The sequence below is a fragment of the Danio rerio genome, chromosome 7 (assembly GCF_049306965.1).
Source record: "Danio rerio strain Tuebingen ecotype United States chromosome 7, GRCz12tu, whole genome shotgun sequence".
Classification (NCBI taxonomy): Eukaryota; Metazoa; Chordata; class Actinopteri; order Cypriniformes; family Danionidae; genus Danio; species Danio rerio.
The window spans coordinates 21,928,798-21,947,288 of record NC_133182.1 but is presented as its reverse complement, the minus strand read 5'-3'; the positions used below and the strand labels follow the sequence as shown (position 1 = coordinate 21,947,288).

At 36.3% G+C, this 18,491-nt stretch overlaps 1 protein-coding gene across 4 annotated transcripts in view; it reads left to right on the top strand.

The window, feature by feature from the left end:
- nlgn2a (neuroligin 2a) overlaps positions 1-18,158 on the top strand; it is a 301,536-nt gene extending 283,378 nt beyond the window's left edge. For 3 of the 4 annotated variants that reach the window (XM_009303066.5, XM_009303065.5, XM_073906619.1), the window contains 5 exons: positions 5,662-5,847; positions 10,685-10,950; positions 13,962-14,121; positions 14,732-15,098; positions 16,638-18,158. In XM_009303066.5, the coding sequence (XP_009301341.1) occupies positions 5,662-5,847; positions 10,685-10,950; positions 13,962-14,121; positions 14,732-15,098; positions 16,638-17,469 (1,811 nt within the window). In that variant the 3' untranslated portion in view covers positions 17,470-18,158. 4 annotated transcript variants of the gene reach the window in all.
- The last annotated feature ends 333 nt before the right edge of the window (positions 18,159-18,491 follow it).

Here is an 18,491-nt window from a genome sequence, read left to right as displayed (position 1 = left end):
CTTCACTTAAAATGCATTAGTTCTTTTAGTGTCTTTTGTAGATAACTGACCAACAAAAAATACATTAAAATAAAGATACAAATTATACCAAATGGATTTCGTTACAAACTGAGCTAATTAGGCTGAATGAAGTGGTCAGAAATTGTTTCAATGTTTCTTTTGGGTTCTTCATCTATTGTTTTTTTTTTTTTTTAGTTTTATCAGGTAAGAATCTTGAGCAATTCAAAATTTCACTTTGTGAGTTGTTCTTTTTAAGAGATCGTTACGATTGTTGTAGCTATTAAATCCTTGGTGGGCAAACCTTTTAGACCCGAGGGCCACATCAAGTTTTGCAAACATAGTGAAGGGCCACATGTCAAATACTTTAAAAAAATTTAAAAAGTGGCAGTACAAGTGTAACCCCGTGGTCCTACGCCACCCAACCCGCTCCAAGCTGGGATCGAACCGGAGATTTTCCGCATAGGAGTCGGTCGCTCTACCAAGGAGGCTAAAGACCATGGTCTCTAGCGTCCATCGCTAGAGCACCTTTAGAGGTCAGAGGAGTGAGGTTTACCTGCACAGCACACACTAGCTAGCCTCTGTTACACTCACCCCCCTAAACCTCACTCCCATCCGGGTCACAGCACCAATGTAACCCCGCCGGTCCTACGCCATGCAACCCGCTCCGAGCTGGAATCGAACCAGCAATCTTCTACATAGGAGTCGGTCGCTCTACCAAGGAGGCTAAAGACAATGGCCTCTAGCGTCAGTCGCTAGAACACCTTTAGAGGTTAGAGGAGTGAGGTTTACCTGCACAGCACACACTAGCTGGCCTCTGTTACACATGCATGGAACATTTAATAACGGACTGAAGCATGTCACATAAACACAAAACAGATTTTTTTAATAGTTATTATTGAGTCAAATTCACAAGTCAAATAAATTTGCACTGCTATTTATATTTACTTAGCAGTCATCATAAAACAATAAAATAATCCCTTATAAAATTTAATTATGATATTAATAATAAGAATATTTTTTACAGTCGAGAATAGAAAAGATATTGTCTGATAGAAAAAATCTCATATTAACACATTAATAATAATTCTTAAAGTTTACGTCAAATTTACAATAATCTAATTTGCACTGCTTTTAGAATATACAGATCAATCATCATAAAACTTGATGAAACCACAAATCTTTAATAAAATAACTTTGTAAAGTGGATTTATGCATGGAAAATATATTCCATGACAAAAATAAACCCATTTAACCAGCAATTATTATATTTGAGTCAAATTCACAAAAATCTCATTTAAGCTCATTTAAATGTTATCACAAGTTATACTCTCGTAATCATTCTGCATAAACTGATTTGTTGTTGTTTTTTACATGATTCTGTGCAGAAATTTGGTCTGACCTGATATGTTTGTCCTGGATTCTTTGTTGAATATAAAGCTCTAACGTTTAATTTAGCATTTACTGCATTTTTAATCAAATAAATGCAGCTTTTTTATCATGGTACCTTTTTACAAAGCATGCTCAAATTTATTCAACTATTATCATATTATCTTTGAAATAAGCATTTTTTTTTTACTCTTTAATTGGTCATAAATTAGTTATTATGATAGAAATCAATTAAAGGGGGATCTGTTTATGTGAGACAAAGTTAAAAGCAGATCAGTGGAAGTTGAAGTTATGTCGATTAAAATACTGTATTTAGTCAAATATTATGGTTTTGTAGTAAATTAATCTCCAGAAGATTAACCAAAGGATTGTTTACTGAATGTCTTGCATGTGTATATTTTTTGCATTTTTCTCTTAGTTCCTTTAAACTGGTAAAAAAAAAAAAAAAGCAATATAGCTTTTCAAGCATTGATGTTGCTTGAACTGTATTTTTTCTGCTTTGTAAAATGACCCTATAGTCTGAAGTATATTATTGCAGGTGCAGTTAATGGTGTTTAATTTAATTTATCATTATGTATGGAACATGTTACATTTCCTGTGATTATTTTACAGATTTTGATGCATATATGCCATATACAGTTGAAGTCAGAATTAATAGTCCCCTTTTGATTTTTATTTGTTTTTTTAAATATTTCCCAAATGATGCTTAACAGAGCAATGAATTTTCACAGTATGTCTGATAATATTTTTTCTTCTGGAGAAAGTCTTATTTGTTTTATTTTGGCTAGAATAAAAGCAGTCATAAATTGAAAAAAAAAAATTGGGGGACAAAATTATTAGCCCCTGTAAGCTTTTTTTTTTTTTTTTTTGATAATCTACAGAACAAACCATCGTTATACAATAACTTGACTAATAACCCTAACCTGCCTAGTTCACCCTTTTAACCTAGTTAACCCTTTAAATGTCACTTTAAGCTGTATAGAAGTGTCTTGAAAAATATCATGTAAAATATTATCTACTGTCATCATGGCAAAGATAAAATAAATCAGTTATTAGAAATAAGTTTTTAAAACTATTATGCTTAGAAATGTGTTGAAACAATCTGTCCTCCATTAAACAGAAATTGGGGGAAAAAATAAACAGAGGCCCTAATAATTCAGGGGGGCTTATAATTCTAACTTTAACTGTATATGCTCTTAGCTTGCTTACGACACGAGAGTTTTTGGGGGATCTCCTCATCTGCATCTATTTTTACATAACATACGTGTAAATTTCATCACAGTCTACTTAGATTACATTATTTGTTCCAGTTGATTAATTTTGAGTCTAGTTATATTACTATTATGGTCAAAAGCTTGTGTTCTCCCAAACCTACAGATCAAACTGACTACAAACATACTACTCCATACCTCAGATGTGCATGTGAATGCGAATGTGTACTGTATGATGGACAAATCAATCAGAACACATTATTTAACACACAAAAATATGATAATTAACATAAACAATTCATCCATTCATTCATTTTATTTCGGCTTAGTCCCTTTATTAATCAGGGGTTGCCACCGTGGAATGAACCGCCAACTTATCGAGCATATCTTTTACGCAGTGAATACCCATCCAGCTGTAATCAGTACTGGGAAACATCCATACACACTCTCACTCACACACATACACTACAGCCAATTTAGACTACCCAATTCACCTATACTGCATGTCTGTGGATTTGTGGGGGAAACCAGAGCACCTAGAGGAAACCCACGTAAACACATGAAGAACATGCAAACTCCACACAAAAATGTCAAATGACCCAGCAGAGGTTTGAACCAGCGATCTTGAGGTGGCAGTGCCCACTGCGCCACCTTGCCATCCTAACTGGAACAATAAACAATGAAATATGGCTCTTACATTATGCTCATAAGCTGGTTTGAAACCAGTTTTCTAAGAAGATGGATGTCTTTTATTCAAAGTTGTGTCTGTTAAGTCATTAAGAGGCACCAGTGCAGCAGGTCTGGTGTACTGCAGGACACTGCCGTTTACGAGGCCGTTTGATTTTACTGTATTTTAATTCCTTTGGAGAAGGATGAGCCCCATGAGCCCTGGGGATATTATAATGCGCTGGTGTGTGTGTGTGTGTGTGTGTGTGTGTGTGTGTGTGTGTGTGTGTGTGTGTGTGTGTGTGTGTGTGTGTGTGTGTGTGTGTGTGTGTGTGTGTGCCCGTGTGCATGTGTGTGTGACTTTGATCAGTAAAGTTCCTGGTGACTTGGAGGCAGATGAAACAGTTTTTCCAAATTAGAGCACCCACTCACTCGTCCTCTGTATCTGCCATCTCTCTCTCTCTCTCTCTCTCTCTCTCTCTCTCTCTCTCTCTCTCTCTCTCTCTCTCTCTCTCTCTCTCTCTCTCTCTCTCTCTCTCTCTCTCTCTCTCTCTCTCTCTCTCTCTCTCTCTCTCACTCACTCACTCACTTCTGTTTATAGCAGATATTTAAGTGATCAGTAGTCATTTCCTTCTCTACATTCTGTTCTTACTGTCTTTTCTCTTTTATAAATGATTTATTGCTGAAATGCTAAATCAATGCCGTATTTGCACATATACACTCAATAAGTTTTCACAACATTTAAAGTACAACTTATGTAATTTCCCTAAGTGAAGTTTCACGAACTAATTTCGAGAGGAGCATGTGATATGATTGACTGCAGCTGGTCTCTATCTAGCCAATCGTATTATTATTCTAAATTTAACATAAATATCCAGTCTAACTTCATTCCCTATCTTCGTTTTGGAAGAACCACCCATTCATCCCTTCTCCCTCCCCCTCATTTCTAAGATCGCACTGCTGCCTTACAGCAAGATAGTTGCCAAGTCAAGTACTAGCTGAGCCAGTCGGCACTTTCTGTGTGGAGTTTACATGTTCTCCCTGTTTTCGTGTAGGTTTTCCCAGGTATTTCGGTTTTCTCCCATAGTGTAAAGACATGTGACACAAGGAAATTAAATAATAGTAACAGTCACAAGCACTTAATGCGTACACACCGGTGCGATTGGCAGCCTATTTTCATAAAGCTGTCTTATTAAACAAGGTATTGGCTAAACGAATCAGGGGAGCTCTCGAGAACTACCTGATCTCTTATCCTTCCTAACGCTCATTGACAGGAGCCTTGCGCTCGTCTGTCTCTGACATCAGGGTTCTCTCCTGGGACAGCATCCTAAACCTGCTAACATATAGCATTATCTAAGTGTGAAAATTATTTATTTTGCACTAATTGTTTTTTTTACTAAAATACAAGGTAAGACTTTATTTTGATGGTCCCTATTGCACAATTTGTTGACTAAAAGTTGCATAGCAACTACAGGCCAATTACTTCTCATTTGTGTATTAGTAGACCATCTTAGTAGACATTTAACTGACTATAAAAAAACTTTGCAAGTACATGTCAACTTACACTAACCCTAACACTAACCCCAACCTAGCAAATGTAACTTAAATAAATTGATACCAAATACAATAACAGTAAATAAAATGAAATCTGTCTGTGATAAATGAAAGATAATCACAAAGATAAACAGCGAAACGTTACCCTGATGAAGGCAAGTGTTTGCCAAAATGTGTAGGTGCAGTTTTATGGAATAGCCATGTTAATAAAAAGTTTATTAAAACATTTTTTTCACATTTTTTTTCGAGTGCCTTGGACTTATAATTTCACTGTTTATCTTAAGAGCACCGGCACAATTTTAAAATTATCATAAATATAATGTCAGTCATATAATTTAATAGCATATAATCATTTTTGTCATCTCATACATGTATGGCATTTTTAAACAAAACAAATTGATACAAACATGGTGGCTCAGTGGTTAGCACTGTCACCTCACAGCAAGAAGGTCACTGGTTTGAGCTTCGAATGGGTCGGTTGGCATTTCTGCGTGGAGTTTGTATGTTCTCCCCGTTTTGGCATTGGCTTCCTTCGGGTGCTCCGGTTTCTCCCACAGTCAAAAGACATGCGCTATAAGTGAATTGTATTAATTAAATTGACCGTAGTGCATGTGTGTTAAACATATGCTGTATAAGTTGGTGGTTCATTCTGACCCCTGATGAATAAAGGGACTAAGCTGAAAGAAAATAAACTCATGTATTTCACTTATTTGGCAGTGCAGATTTTCTCATTTTAAGTTTTTCTGTTAGCCAAAGTATTTCAGTTACCAAAAAAGATTTGACATTTTTACTCTGATTTTGCTCTCTATTAACTAATCTGTCTCTAATGTTTTGTTTTCTTCAGGTTTTCTTAGCACTGGAGATCAGTCTGCCAAAGGGAACTATGGGCTGCTGGATCAAATCCAGGCCTTGCGTTGGCTGAATGAGAATATTGGGCACTTTGGAGGCGACCCTGAACGGATCACTATCTTTGGCTCTGGGGCAGGAGCATCTTGTGTAAACCTACTCATCCTGTCCCACCATTCTGAGGGTAAGTGTCAAATGTGTGTGAGCTACAGTGTTACTTATCAAACTAATACTACCCTACACCGATTTCCATCTCATCGTTAATGTTTGTCCATGTGTGTTACCTCACAAAAATGTCTCACCGTCCTGTCCAACTCTGCTCTTTACTCTGCTCGTCAAAAAGTCCACCTTCATCCACATCATCTTCATCATCACTATCATCCTCACCTAACATCAGTCCTACAGCCCTCAGCTGTCAGTCACAGCAGGTAAGCCATGGCAGAAATCACTCATGTCACATTAAGTCACTTCCCTGTGAGGAAATCCAAACCAACAGAAAATGCAAGAGATAAACACACTGTATGAAGAAGAGGATTATGAGTAAACATTAAAGGGATAGCACACCTACAAATGTTATCTGCTATCAGTTAGTCTCTCTTCACTTACCACAAATCTAAGTTTCTTTCTTCTGTTGAACACAAAAAGGGTAGCCATTGACTTTCATAGCATTTGTTCTTCTTATTATGGATGTCAGTGGTTACTGGTTTCCAGCATTCTTCAAAATATCTTCTAGTGTGTCCAACAGAAAAAAAGATCCTCAAAAAGGTTTTTCACGTCAGCAAATAAAGAGGGAACTTGTTTTTTGTGGGTGAACTTTAACATTGATCAACTGCCAAAAGCAGATGAAAATTGACTGTAGCGCAAAACGGAAAATCAAACGCAATGCCAATTTAGCCAGTTATATTTCATAAATTATGTTCTATCACCTTACTTTAAATCCTGAACTAAAAGGAGCCTCAAACATAAGCAAAACAAATTGTAAAATGCCTCACACATTGAGTGAAATGCCACGTCTTTACAACCCAACCATAATACAGCAGAGTATATCAGCTTTTGTCTTTCCCATTATTTATTATACTTAATTTGCAGGCACTTTTCTTCACTGGTTGCCTGTGTGGTGAATATATTCACTGTTTTCACTGCCATTTTTGAACCCGAGATTACAAGAACAAAAATAAATGACCAGTGTAGAGGCCACTTTTTCCAACTCTTTTTTTTTTATTGAAGAATTATAAGCTGGGGTACTATAACTGACATTATATGGAAGCATTTGGGTTGGGAATTAATAGATTTTTGCATGGATGTCAGTTTAGTATGCATTGATTTTTATGAAGAAACAGCTGATCAGTTTTTAAATGCTCTTTAGCATGCTTACTATTAAGGATTAATTTTTAAGTGAGTTATTTCTTAAATCTATAGCCAAAGTAATGCTGTAGAATTTGTAGAATTTTTGAATAATTTTATCAAAAAGCTCTAAATATATATATATATATATATATATATATATATATATATATATATATATATATATATATATATATATATATATTTTTTTTTTTTTTTTTTTTTTTTTTTTTTTTTTTTTGGAAAGCCAGAAGAAAACATTCGTCTACTCAAATTATTTGCCAAATATGTATTTTTAATTGGCTTTAGGAGTTTGAAGAGACTTGGAACAACTGAAAATTCACGTAGTACCAGAGTGAACGCTCAGATAGGGTGTGATGGGTTCTTCTTGTGCCTTAACTGCATTGTAAAATCAACTTTATCAAATGAAATGAGTGTAGTTAACTCAAAATTGACTGAAAGTTGATTCTACTCATTTGAAAAGAGTGTTGAACTCTTTTTTTAAAGTCAATTAAATACCTCATTACTTCAGCTTAAACAGAGTGATTTCACAGTACTCAAATATATTCGCTTTTTAACTCAAATAGTTTGTAGCAATCGCTTTCCTCAAATGGTTTGAGTTGCCTTAACTTATTGGGTTTTGCAGTACTCAGTTGGTTTGAATTCTCTTTAATTATTGGGTTTTACAGTGCTCAAATTGCTTCATTTACTCAAAAGGATTAAGTTCACAGTACTCATTAGGATTAGTCTTTTGAACATAAATGGTTTGTTGCAATCAGTTTCCTCAAATGGTTTGGGTTACCTTAACTTTTTGGGTTTAACTGTGTGTCAACACAAACAGTTGTCAAAACGTACATCTATTGGACTATTGCACATAAATACAGTCAGATATGGCTCACTACTGAAGGTAAATGTAAAAAGGTGTGCGAGATTAGCGCATGTTTGTGATTATGTATGTTCTTTGGTCAATAAGTAAATAGTTGTAAATGCAGTAAAATTATACTTTTGTCTGAGCATTTATGAACTAACTAGATCTTTTATGAAATTTATTATCCCCCTCACCAATTTGTTTTTGTTTTTGGGTGGACTGCCCCTTAAATGGATTCATTTATTAAGAAAACTGATCAAGTTTACTGAGATGGAGCAAAGCACGAAATTAACAAGCTGACTTTCTGAGCAGCGCTTAACTAAATGTGTGTTCGTGATCCTGTTTGGACAAGCTGGGCAAAGAGAAAAGCACAGAGACAAAGCTACAGTAGCTCCATATTGATTTCCCTGGGAAAGGTAACATGCTCTTCAATAATTAAAAAGACAGAAGGAAAGGAAGAAGGGCAGAACAAGGAAAAGAAGAGCCCTTCGGTAAAATCGTTCTGCTCTTCTCTTGTGAGTAAGAAATCGGCTTTGTTTGTAAGCAAAAAGGCAACAAGAGAATAATAGATTTACTGTTATTTTAATGCAACATGGAATTAGTACAATGCTAGCTTAGTAATCACTGAAAAATGTGGTTTGTGCCAAACCAAAGCTTCTTATTCTTTTTTTCTCTCTGTTCTTTTATTGATGCGATTCCAATTTAAGCTCTATTGGAATTGACATCACATTAATTCGATCCTATTAACAAGCCCTGGCTTTACTGAATATACAATATAATTGTATTACAATTGAATTATAATCTGTATGCATGCAGCCTTTTTGCCCTTATTGTAATTGCGAGACTACGTGAGATGTATGTATTTTGAACATTCAATTCGTCAAACCTTGATAACTTTATTGTTATGGCTTTTTAATCTCTTTTCTTCGTCTGTGTTAAGCTGATTTGACAATCTACATTATAAAGTTCTACGGAAATAAAGATGAACACAAAAATTAAACTACAATTGAAGATTAGTTCCCAAAAATTAACATTTTCTCACCTTTCACTCATCCTCAAGTGCCTCTTTTTCTACACTGTAAAAAGTGATTAGTTACTTAAAGCAAGTAAACCAATTGCTAGACATGCAGCAAGTTGACCTTACAGTAATAATGTAAGTAAACCCATTGTTACTTGGAAATGTCAAGCTGACTTAATTTATAATAAAAGCATAATTATGCTGATTGTATTCACTTTTTTAAATAAAAGTAAACTAATCACTTTTTTCCAATATACCTTTATTACACTGTAACAAATCCAGGGTTCCACACAATTCACTCACGTTGTTCCAACACAAATTAATTAAGTTAACTTATCACTTTTAACAAATTTATGTGGATTGAACATTAAAAAAAATAAGTTGTCCCAATGAAATCTCAAGAATTGTGTTGTTTCAGCTCATTTTAATAAAGTTTAGTTTGAACAAGGCAAGGCAAGTTTATTATAATATAGCACATTTCATAAGCAGTGGCAATTCAAAGTGTTTTACATAAACAGGAATAAAACAGACAAGATAAGAAAACAAAAATTAATTATAAAACTATTAAAAACAGATAAAAACTGATTAAAATGTGTTAAAAATAGGTTATAATAGTATGAAAAAAGGAAAGAAAGACATACTAGTGCGAGTCTTAGTTAAAAACAAGTAAAAAAAAACTCCTTTTTTGAGTGTATATGTGGGTTTTTTACAGCTTTTCTGTATATAGCAAAATGACAGTAACTAAAATAAATCTGCTCTTCCAGACTCCAATTAACTCCGAGTACAATTTGCATAATTATAAGAATTAAGTTGACTTAACAGTATTAAGTTACAATGGGAGTACTTACATTATTTTTGTAAAGTCAACTTGTTGCTTTTAAGGCAATTGGTTTACCCGTTTTAGGTAACTAATCACTTTTTACAGTGTACACTGTAAAACCCAAAAAGATAAAGTGACTCAAACTGTTTGAGGAGGCTAAATGCTACATGCCATTTAAGTTTAAAAATGAATCCTAATGAGTACAGTGAGCTTAATCCATTTGAGTAAACGAAGCAATTTGATCACAGTAAAATCCAATAAATAAAGAGATCTTAAACTAACTGAGTACTGGAAAACTCAATAATATAAGGCAACTCAAACCTTTTGAGGATTGCTACAAACCATTTAAGTTAAAAAACTAATCTATATGAGTACTTTGAACTGACTTCATTTCAATTGAAGTAATGAGGTAATTCACTTATTACCTTTAACACTAAGCCCAGACCCCTTTTAAATAAGTAGAGTTAACTTTCAGTAAAGTTTGAGTTAACTAGACTCATTTACTTTGATAAAGTTGACTGTTGGGTTTCTCAGTGTATCGAAGAAGTTGGATGAATGTTCGAGAATGTTGTAAACTGGTATCCATTAACATCCAAAGCAGAAAAAAACTACTATCAAAGTCAGTGGCAGCCAGTCTTTATCTTCCTTATACTTAGACTTTTCATTTTGGAGTATCATGCATCAACTTCCCGTATGAGCATGTATGTTATTTCTATTGAACACTAAATAAGTTAGAAGAATGTTGTAAGCTGATAGTCATTGAAATCCATAGTAGGAAAAAATAAAATTAAAGTAAATGGCTGCTCGTCTCCAACTCTAACAGGATTGAAACAAGTGGAGCTTCAGCAAATGATGACAGATTTTCAGTTTTGGGGTTTCATGCATCACCTTCCTGCACAAGCATGGGTATTATGAGTCCAGGCTTTTTTGTATGTAGGTAACAGCTTGTTTTTGCTTCCTCCCCACTACAGGTCTGTTTCAGAGAGCCATCGCTCAGAGTGGATCAGCCATCTCCAGCTGGTCCATTAGCTACCAGCCCTTGAAGTACACTAAGATCCTGGCTCGTAAAGTGGGATGCACATATGGAGAGACCGCAGACCTGGTGGATTGTCTCCGCAGGAAAAATTTCAGAGAGCTGGTAGATCAGGACATCCAGCCGGCCCGCTACCACATTGCATTTGGGCCGGTGATGGACGGAGACGTGGTGCCAGATGACCCGGAGATTCTGATGCAGCAGGTGATCTTGACTACTAGGTGGTTTCTAGGTCTTAAATTATGCATGTTCTACCAAAGATTTTACATGGTGAACTGACGCTTCCCAAGCCAAGGATTAGGTTGTAAAGTAAGACATTCAATGGACACTTGAAGGTCCTATGGAGAAGAAATATATGGGGGATTCATTAATTAAGTCCACTGGAGTCTGAAATCATTTTTGTAACAGAACAAATTTTGCTAACCCAAGTATTTCAGGTTAAATTGAGCTGTTTTGATTCGCTAGTTAAAGGGATAGTTCACTCAAAAACTAAGATTTTCTCACTATTTATTGACATATCAAGTGATTCCAAACCTTTAGTGTCTTTACTATGTTGAACACTAAAGAAGATTTTTTTAAGAAAGCTGAAAAAGTGTAACCATTGACTTCCATATTAGAAATGCAATTATTATCAAAGTCAAATAACAGGTTTTAAGTATTCTTCAAAGTAACTTCCTTTGTGTTCAACATAGGAAAGAAACTTAGCATACTTGAGACACGTTAAGGGAGAGTCAATGATGACAGATGATGAATTTTCAGTTTTGGGATTAACTATAAATTAAATTCTTTGAATTATGATTATTGTTTGATTTGATAGGTTTGAACAATGTGGTATGTTTGCTAAATTGGCATTCCAACTGCATGCTACATTTTTCTCAATTAACAAGTATTTTAATCACGTATTTATGCTGATTGCTCAACTCGCCTCCAGTGATGTGTTCATTTACATTTATACATTTGGCAGCTGCTTGTATTTGTATGTAGTTATTCCCTGTGTGTCAGTGCCGTGCATTTTTATCAGTTTATTTGTGTCACTTTTGTTAAAAACTAATGTTGAGTTTAACATTGTTAGTTCAATTTGAACTTCGGAAATTACACAGAATAAGTATTTAGGTGAAAAAATTGACCTAATACACTTTATAAAATATTTTATGATACATTTGTTTTGCATCTGTGAGAAGTTTGAATTATTAGTTTGTGGGGATGAAGATTAACACTTTAATTTCAGATCAAGAGAAGACTCAGAGTCAGAGATTTAATAAAAATTAAGAAAATCTGCTGAAGATAGTTTGAAGTTTTATGACAGAGGAGCTTCACACTCTCGTAGAACTCACTCGCCAAACTCCTGACTTACAATACAACAACACAGAAATTATAATCTTACAGAAAACCAAAAGTTCTGATTGGTTAAAGCAAAGATAGACAATTCTAAATAGGTACATCAATACGGGGTCGTATCTGAGTCCAGATAGGGATGGAAACAGAATTCTTGGGTCAGGCCGACCACAGACCACAGACTTGGGTCAGGCCGACTCTACAGATCTAAGACCTGTAGAGATGACCCCTCGGAAGCATACAGACACACAAGAGAACAATCTGTTTAAAACTCAAGGTTGTTTCCTTGTACTCTCAGCTGTCTAATTAAACTGGTTTGAAACTGGTGCAATCAACATTCAGGCTGCTAAACTCTTACCACATCAAATCTATCTTGCCCAAAAAAAACAGGGTGTCTGGGGAATCTTAAAAAGTATTAAAAATTAAGGCCCTTAAAGAAATTAAAATGTCTTAAACACGTTTTTTCGAGGTCTTAATTTTTGTTCAAGCATTGTCCAAAATGTTTGACTCTAAAAAAGCATAAATATATTTATTTTCCTCTTAATATTAACAACAGCGTGCTCGATCCACACGATTAGTTTGGGCCAGGAATCGTCTGGCCAAGCCTCTCTGTCCGATATCACGCAGAAAGGTGATCTCCACATGTAGTGAAACCATAGATCAAAACAAACTGCAAAGTGGGAAAATGCAAGTTTGCGTACTCCTGGTAGGAGAAAGACAAGTTTAAACAGTGGGTGAAGCCTGTCGCTGAAAACAACCGCGCAATTTATTCTTTAAGCTTATCTTTGCATGGTTGTGTTCCATTGATTTATTTAACTACAACTGTTTATTAATAACTGTTTATTAAATCAAAGTTTTGATACTGATTGGAACTTGAAGTGGCGATGAGGTCTTAAAATATTCTGAGAAGGTCTTTAAAAAGTCTTAAAAAGGTGTTAAAATTACCTTTAGGATTCCTGTATATACCCTGTAAATAGAAGTCACTATAGACAGAATAACACCTAAAATAGCAATAACAATAGGAACAGTTGTTTCAAGTCATCAGGCCCTGCAGTTCCACTCAAGAGGTCTCCATAGCCTATGGCCTGATCAGGTAGCCTAATGAAAATAGAGTTTTGACTGACAAAGATAGAGAGAAAACACTTCAACTGAACGTTCCTAAATCATGTTATTTTTAACTTTATTCATTAGTCGAAATCTTTTCGAAGATAATTACTGATTCAAATAATCATATTATTAAAGTATTGAGAAAAAGGATAAATGTTAGTCCTTGCTGGAATGGATTTAAAAACAGAAATCCATCCCATCAAGTTCTTTTTTAGATATTGAATCCAGTGCAGGTCAGTGCAGGTCAATCTTTTTGAGCATAATACAAGAGCTAAGCTTAGGTTTTGAATTTGTTAAAATTAATAGGTATGGAGTCTATATGTTTTATTAATTTATTATAACTCATTACATTCTCAGTGTTGTGGTGTCGCTCATTTAATTATGTAATGCTTATTTAATAAAAAAAAAATATTTATTCATTGAAAAATTACCTTATTATTTTTTCACTCTTTTAGAGACGATTCATTCCGCTGTAGCAACCTCTGATAAATAAAGGGACTAAGCCAAAGGAAAAATAAATTAAATTAAATCTTGGAGAGGATACAAATTTACCTGATGTTGACACCATATAAAATCATTAAATAGCAAAATGATCAAGTCTAGATAGGAAACCTGAGCAATGCAGTTCTGGCTACTTTAGCATTTATGAGTAAGGGATTAAATTACTCTGCAAAGTTCACAGCAATCATAATCTATCCTTTTAAAGTTAATCAAAAAATCTTCTGTGTTCGTTGATAAGTTTGTCACAGGAGGTAAATTTCTTTGTCCTTTAGGGGGAGTTTTTGAATTACGACCTTCTGATTGGTGTAAATCAAGGGGAGGGGCTGAAGTTTGTGGATGATGGAGGAACTGAGAGTGAAGAGGGCATTTCAGCTGCAGCTTTTGACTACACCATCTCCAACTTTGTGGATAACCTCTATGGATACCCTAAAGGTAAACTCTTCAGTCCCCTTTCCTATGTGACTTTTTATTTTCCTTGTCTTACCATTATCATAGGCACTTTGTTCCATTTTTTGTCAGCATATATTTGTATATCAAAATGTGGTGTAATATTATATTTGTTTATGTTGAGTGGATATACAGAATGATACTAAAGTTTCTTAATCAGGTTTAAAACAGAGCAGTCCTTCTAGTTTTGTGTTAACTTTGCCTACAAAAGACTGTCTTGGTATACAGCAAAGCAATTTAATTGCTGCTACTGTTATTCTTGATGTACTGCATACTCTTGATTAGGTGCTGTTGTTCACTTGTTCCACCAGAGGGCGACAAAAGACTAACAGTGTCAATTATTAGGTGATTTTGTTCACTTGTTCCACCAGAGGGCGACAAAAGACAATCAATGTTAATTATGATTGTGATTTGAATGCTATTTTATGTGCCTCATAAGATATTTCATGTCCTGTAGGTGTGATCAGTAGTTTTTAAATGCAGTAATATGCATTTTCATGTGTGTGTTCATAATCTAAACATGTATTCACACAAAACCTCCTGTTATGTTTTTAGCTCTTTCTTCACAGTAATTATTACCTTTGTCTTTCTGTAGGTAAAGACATCCTGAGGGAGACTATTAAGTTCATGTATACTGACTGGGCAGACAGAGACAATGGAGAAATGCGGCGCAAGACTCTACTCGCATTATTCACTGATCACCAGTGGGTGGCGCCAGCCATCGCTACTGCCAAGCTCCACGCTGACTACCAGTCACCTGTCTATTTCTACACATTCTACCACCACTGCCAAACAGAGACACGACCCGAATGGGCAGACGCAGCACATGGGGATGAGATACCCTATGTGTTTGGTGTGCCAATGATCGGAGCAACAGATCTGTTCCCTTGCAACTTTTCCAAAAATGATATCATGCTCAGCGCTGTGGTCATGACCTACTGGACCAACTTTGCCAAGACTGGGTGAGTCTCAACATTCAAAATCTGTCTAATCCCCAATTCAAATTCATTTGCAGATTACTTCCTGACATCCAGAAGAGTGCCCGGTGATATGGCCAAACATGTTCTATTCAAAATGTGTATATCATGTCATATTAATATTTACGGTGATATTCATTTAGTGCCATTATTGGACAAGGGGAATTTTTAGTTTTAGGTTTTTCTGTATGTTTTCTGTTTTATCTGTATTTTCAATTTTATGATTATGATTATGAATAATATTTTCGAATAAAAATTGGAGTCTAATGAAATTAATTCCTAAAACTTTAATTGAATTAGTATTTTAAAATATACTCAATGAAAATAAAACAGATTATTGTTTTTTATGCTATACAAAATAAAGTATTAAACAAATACTGTAATAATCTATACTGTAATAATTAAGACTTGGGCCTAATCCCAGTTCTATTTTTGTCATATTATCATAACGATATAAAGTGGCGATGAGGCAGTGGCGCAGTAGGTAGTGCTGTCGCCTCACAGCAAGAAGGTCGCTGGGTCGCTATTTCGAGCCTTGGCTCAGTTGGTGTTTCTGTGTGGAGTTTGCATGTTCTTGCCTTCGCGTGGGTTTTCTCCGCGTGCTTCAGTTTCCCCCACAGTCCAAAGACATGTGGTACAGATGAATTGGGTAGGCTAAATTGTCCATAGCGTATGAGTGTGTGTGTGAATGTGTGTGTGGATGTTTCCCAGAGATGGGTTGCGACTGGAAGGGCATCTGCAAACACACGAAAACAACATTATACCAGACACTGTAGCTCATTCCCAGCCACTAGACGGGGTATTCATGTGTCAGATGTGAAAGTATGTTGTGGGACTGCTATACAGGAGTTATTGTTATGGATTATAGATAGCGAAATGTAGCGGTTTTCATTTTAGCGTTTTTTTTTTTACGGTAAAACACGATTGCCTTTATGAATGTATTAAAACATGTGCTTGTTTGTTGTAAAAATTTGTAATAATGACAAAAGAAATACTAATTTGTGCATAACCTTATTTCCGTGTACAGCTATGTTGCCGTTGTGGCTGGTGTATTTTGGGATATTTTTGTATCCCTTGGTTTCAAGTGTGGGCCTAAAAAAAATCTCAGTTTCGAGGGCCATCTAGCCCTACACCTTCAAGCTAAAGAGAATTAGGACACCCCTTCCCATTCACATGAATACGCAAAACAAGGGGTAGGGGTAAGGGGAAAGGCTAAGGGGTAGAATTGGGATTGGGCCTTTGTTGAACAAATATCTTGGTTGTGTGTTATTTTTTAAATAATAATTCTAATAATACTTAGGGAAGTATATCCTACTATGCTTTAGTGTAATCTTTCTGTTATAATTTCTTCAAATTGAATCAGAGTTTGATCTGTTTGTCTTAAGGAATTAGAATTAGAAAGTGTGATGGTAAAATAAGGTCAAATTTGCAATTCTGTATTGCCTTTTCAATTCCAAATTCATTCCTGTTTTGACAATTTTCAAATCATTCTCTGTTACAATAAAATATCTTTTTTTTTTACAGGGATCCCAACTTGCCTGTTCCTCAGGACACCAAGTTCATCCACACCAAACCCAACCGCTTCGAGGAAGTGATCTGGACCAAGTTCAACTCAAAGGACAAGCAGTATCTCCACATTGGCCTGAAGCCTCGAATCCGTGACAACTACCGAGCAAATAAAGTCGCCTTCTGGCTGGAGCTGGTTCCTCACCTTCACAACCTTCACGAGGAGGTCTTCAGCACTGCCACAACCCGGCTGCCTCCAGGAACGGCCCGAACCCCACACTGGAAGGGCCAGGGTCCCCGTACAACACGCCATCCCATCCCAACCTTCCCGTCAGAACTAGACCCAGATAGTTCGGAGCAGCCTCGATTTCCTCCCTTCCCAAGCGACACCCGGGACTACTCGACAGAACTTAGTGTGACCGTGGCTGTTGGCGCTTCGCTCCTGTTCCTCAACATCCTCGCCTTTGCTGCGCTTTACTATAAACGCGACAAACGACATGAAATGCGAAGGCACCGGTTGTCTCCGCAACGAGGCGTAGCCGCTAATGATTTAGCACACAGCCAGGAGGAAGAGATCATGTCCCTGCAAATGAAGCACTCGGAGCATGACGCCCACCACGACATGGAGCCATTGCGACCGCATGATATTTTACGTCCCGCATGCCCACCTGACTACACATTGGCGCTACGGCGGGCACCCGACGATGTTCCACTCATGACCCCAAATACCATCACCATGATCCCTAGCACCATCACGGGCATGCAGCCCCTTCATGCCTTCAACACCTTCCCCACATCCACCGGGCACAACAATACCTTACCCCACCCCCACTCCACCACCCGTGTATAGTAGCACCACGAGAACGAGAGGACTAGCTCTCACATGTATCCAGTTTTCTCTCTCTGTCCACCTTTTCAAGCTCCTAAACTTACAGTTCTGCTGTCAAGAGCAGTGGCAGCACATCTGTTGAGGTTCTCATAAACTATATCAGAGGTTTTGTAGACATTGTACACACTAGAGGAGCTCTGTTCATAGACTCTACAGCAAGCAGCAGATCTGACAAGTCATGGGCTTCGTTCTGGATTCAACTTGTGAGTTGTTAAAGAAGAGGGGCAATTTATGGAGGCACAGAAGCTGGTCTGATGTCATGAGGGGAATGAGGACGTTTTCCCATTCTTCGCCTCTTACTAAATTGGCAGAGGGCAGATTTCATCCATGCTTTTCTTTCGATCTTCACTCTTTGTTATGCCATCATTAGCCCATCGGTCTCTCTGTCCGAATGTGGTCTTGTGTTTTACATGAATCGTAGGGGCATTTGATAAACGACTGACGCCGGATATGTTGTGTTTACCTGCAGTCTTGTGTCAAGTATTAAATCACACCTTGTAACAATAGATAGAGGATGAGAGAAAATGACAGAAGATGAAAGCAAAAGTGCCAACCTCGTCTTTCTCTCGCTCTTGCTCTCGCTCTGCTCATTTCATCAAGCGTATCTGAAGTGGCTACGTGTTGTTTCTTAGAAAGATTTTTGTATGTATAAATATAAAGACAAATATATAAAAGAATGATATAAATATATATATATTTACATGGATTGCTCGGTGGGATCTATGCATGAAATATTTTAAAGCACCAAGAAGGACACTGGGCTGTAAACTCCCACGGCATTTTTCTTATTTACGGTGTTTTTTTGTTGTTTTTTTCTAGTTTGCTTGCTTAAAATGGCTTTAACAACTTTCTCCATGGTTTATTTATCCAAATGTATCATCCTCTTCAGTCTGACCACTCTAAAGGACAGTGTCCTCTCTTTGAGAGCTATTGGAAACATACTTTTTACAATGTTTGAAATATTCACATCCAGTAGTTGATGC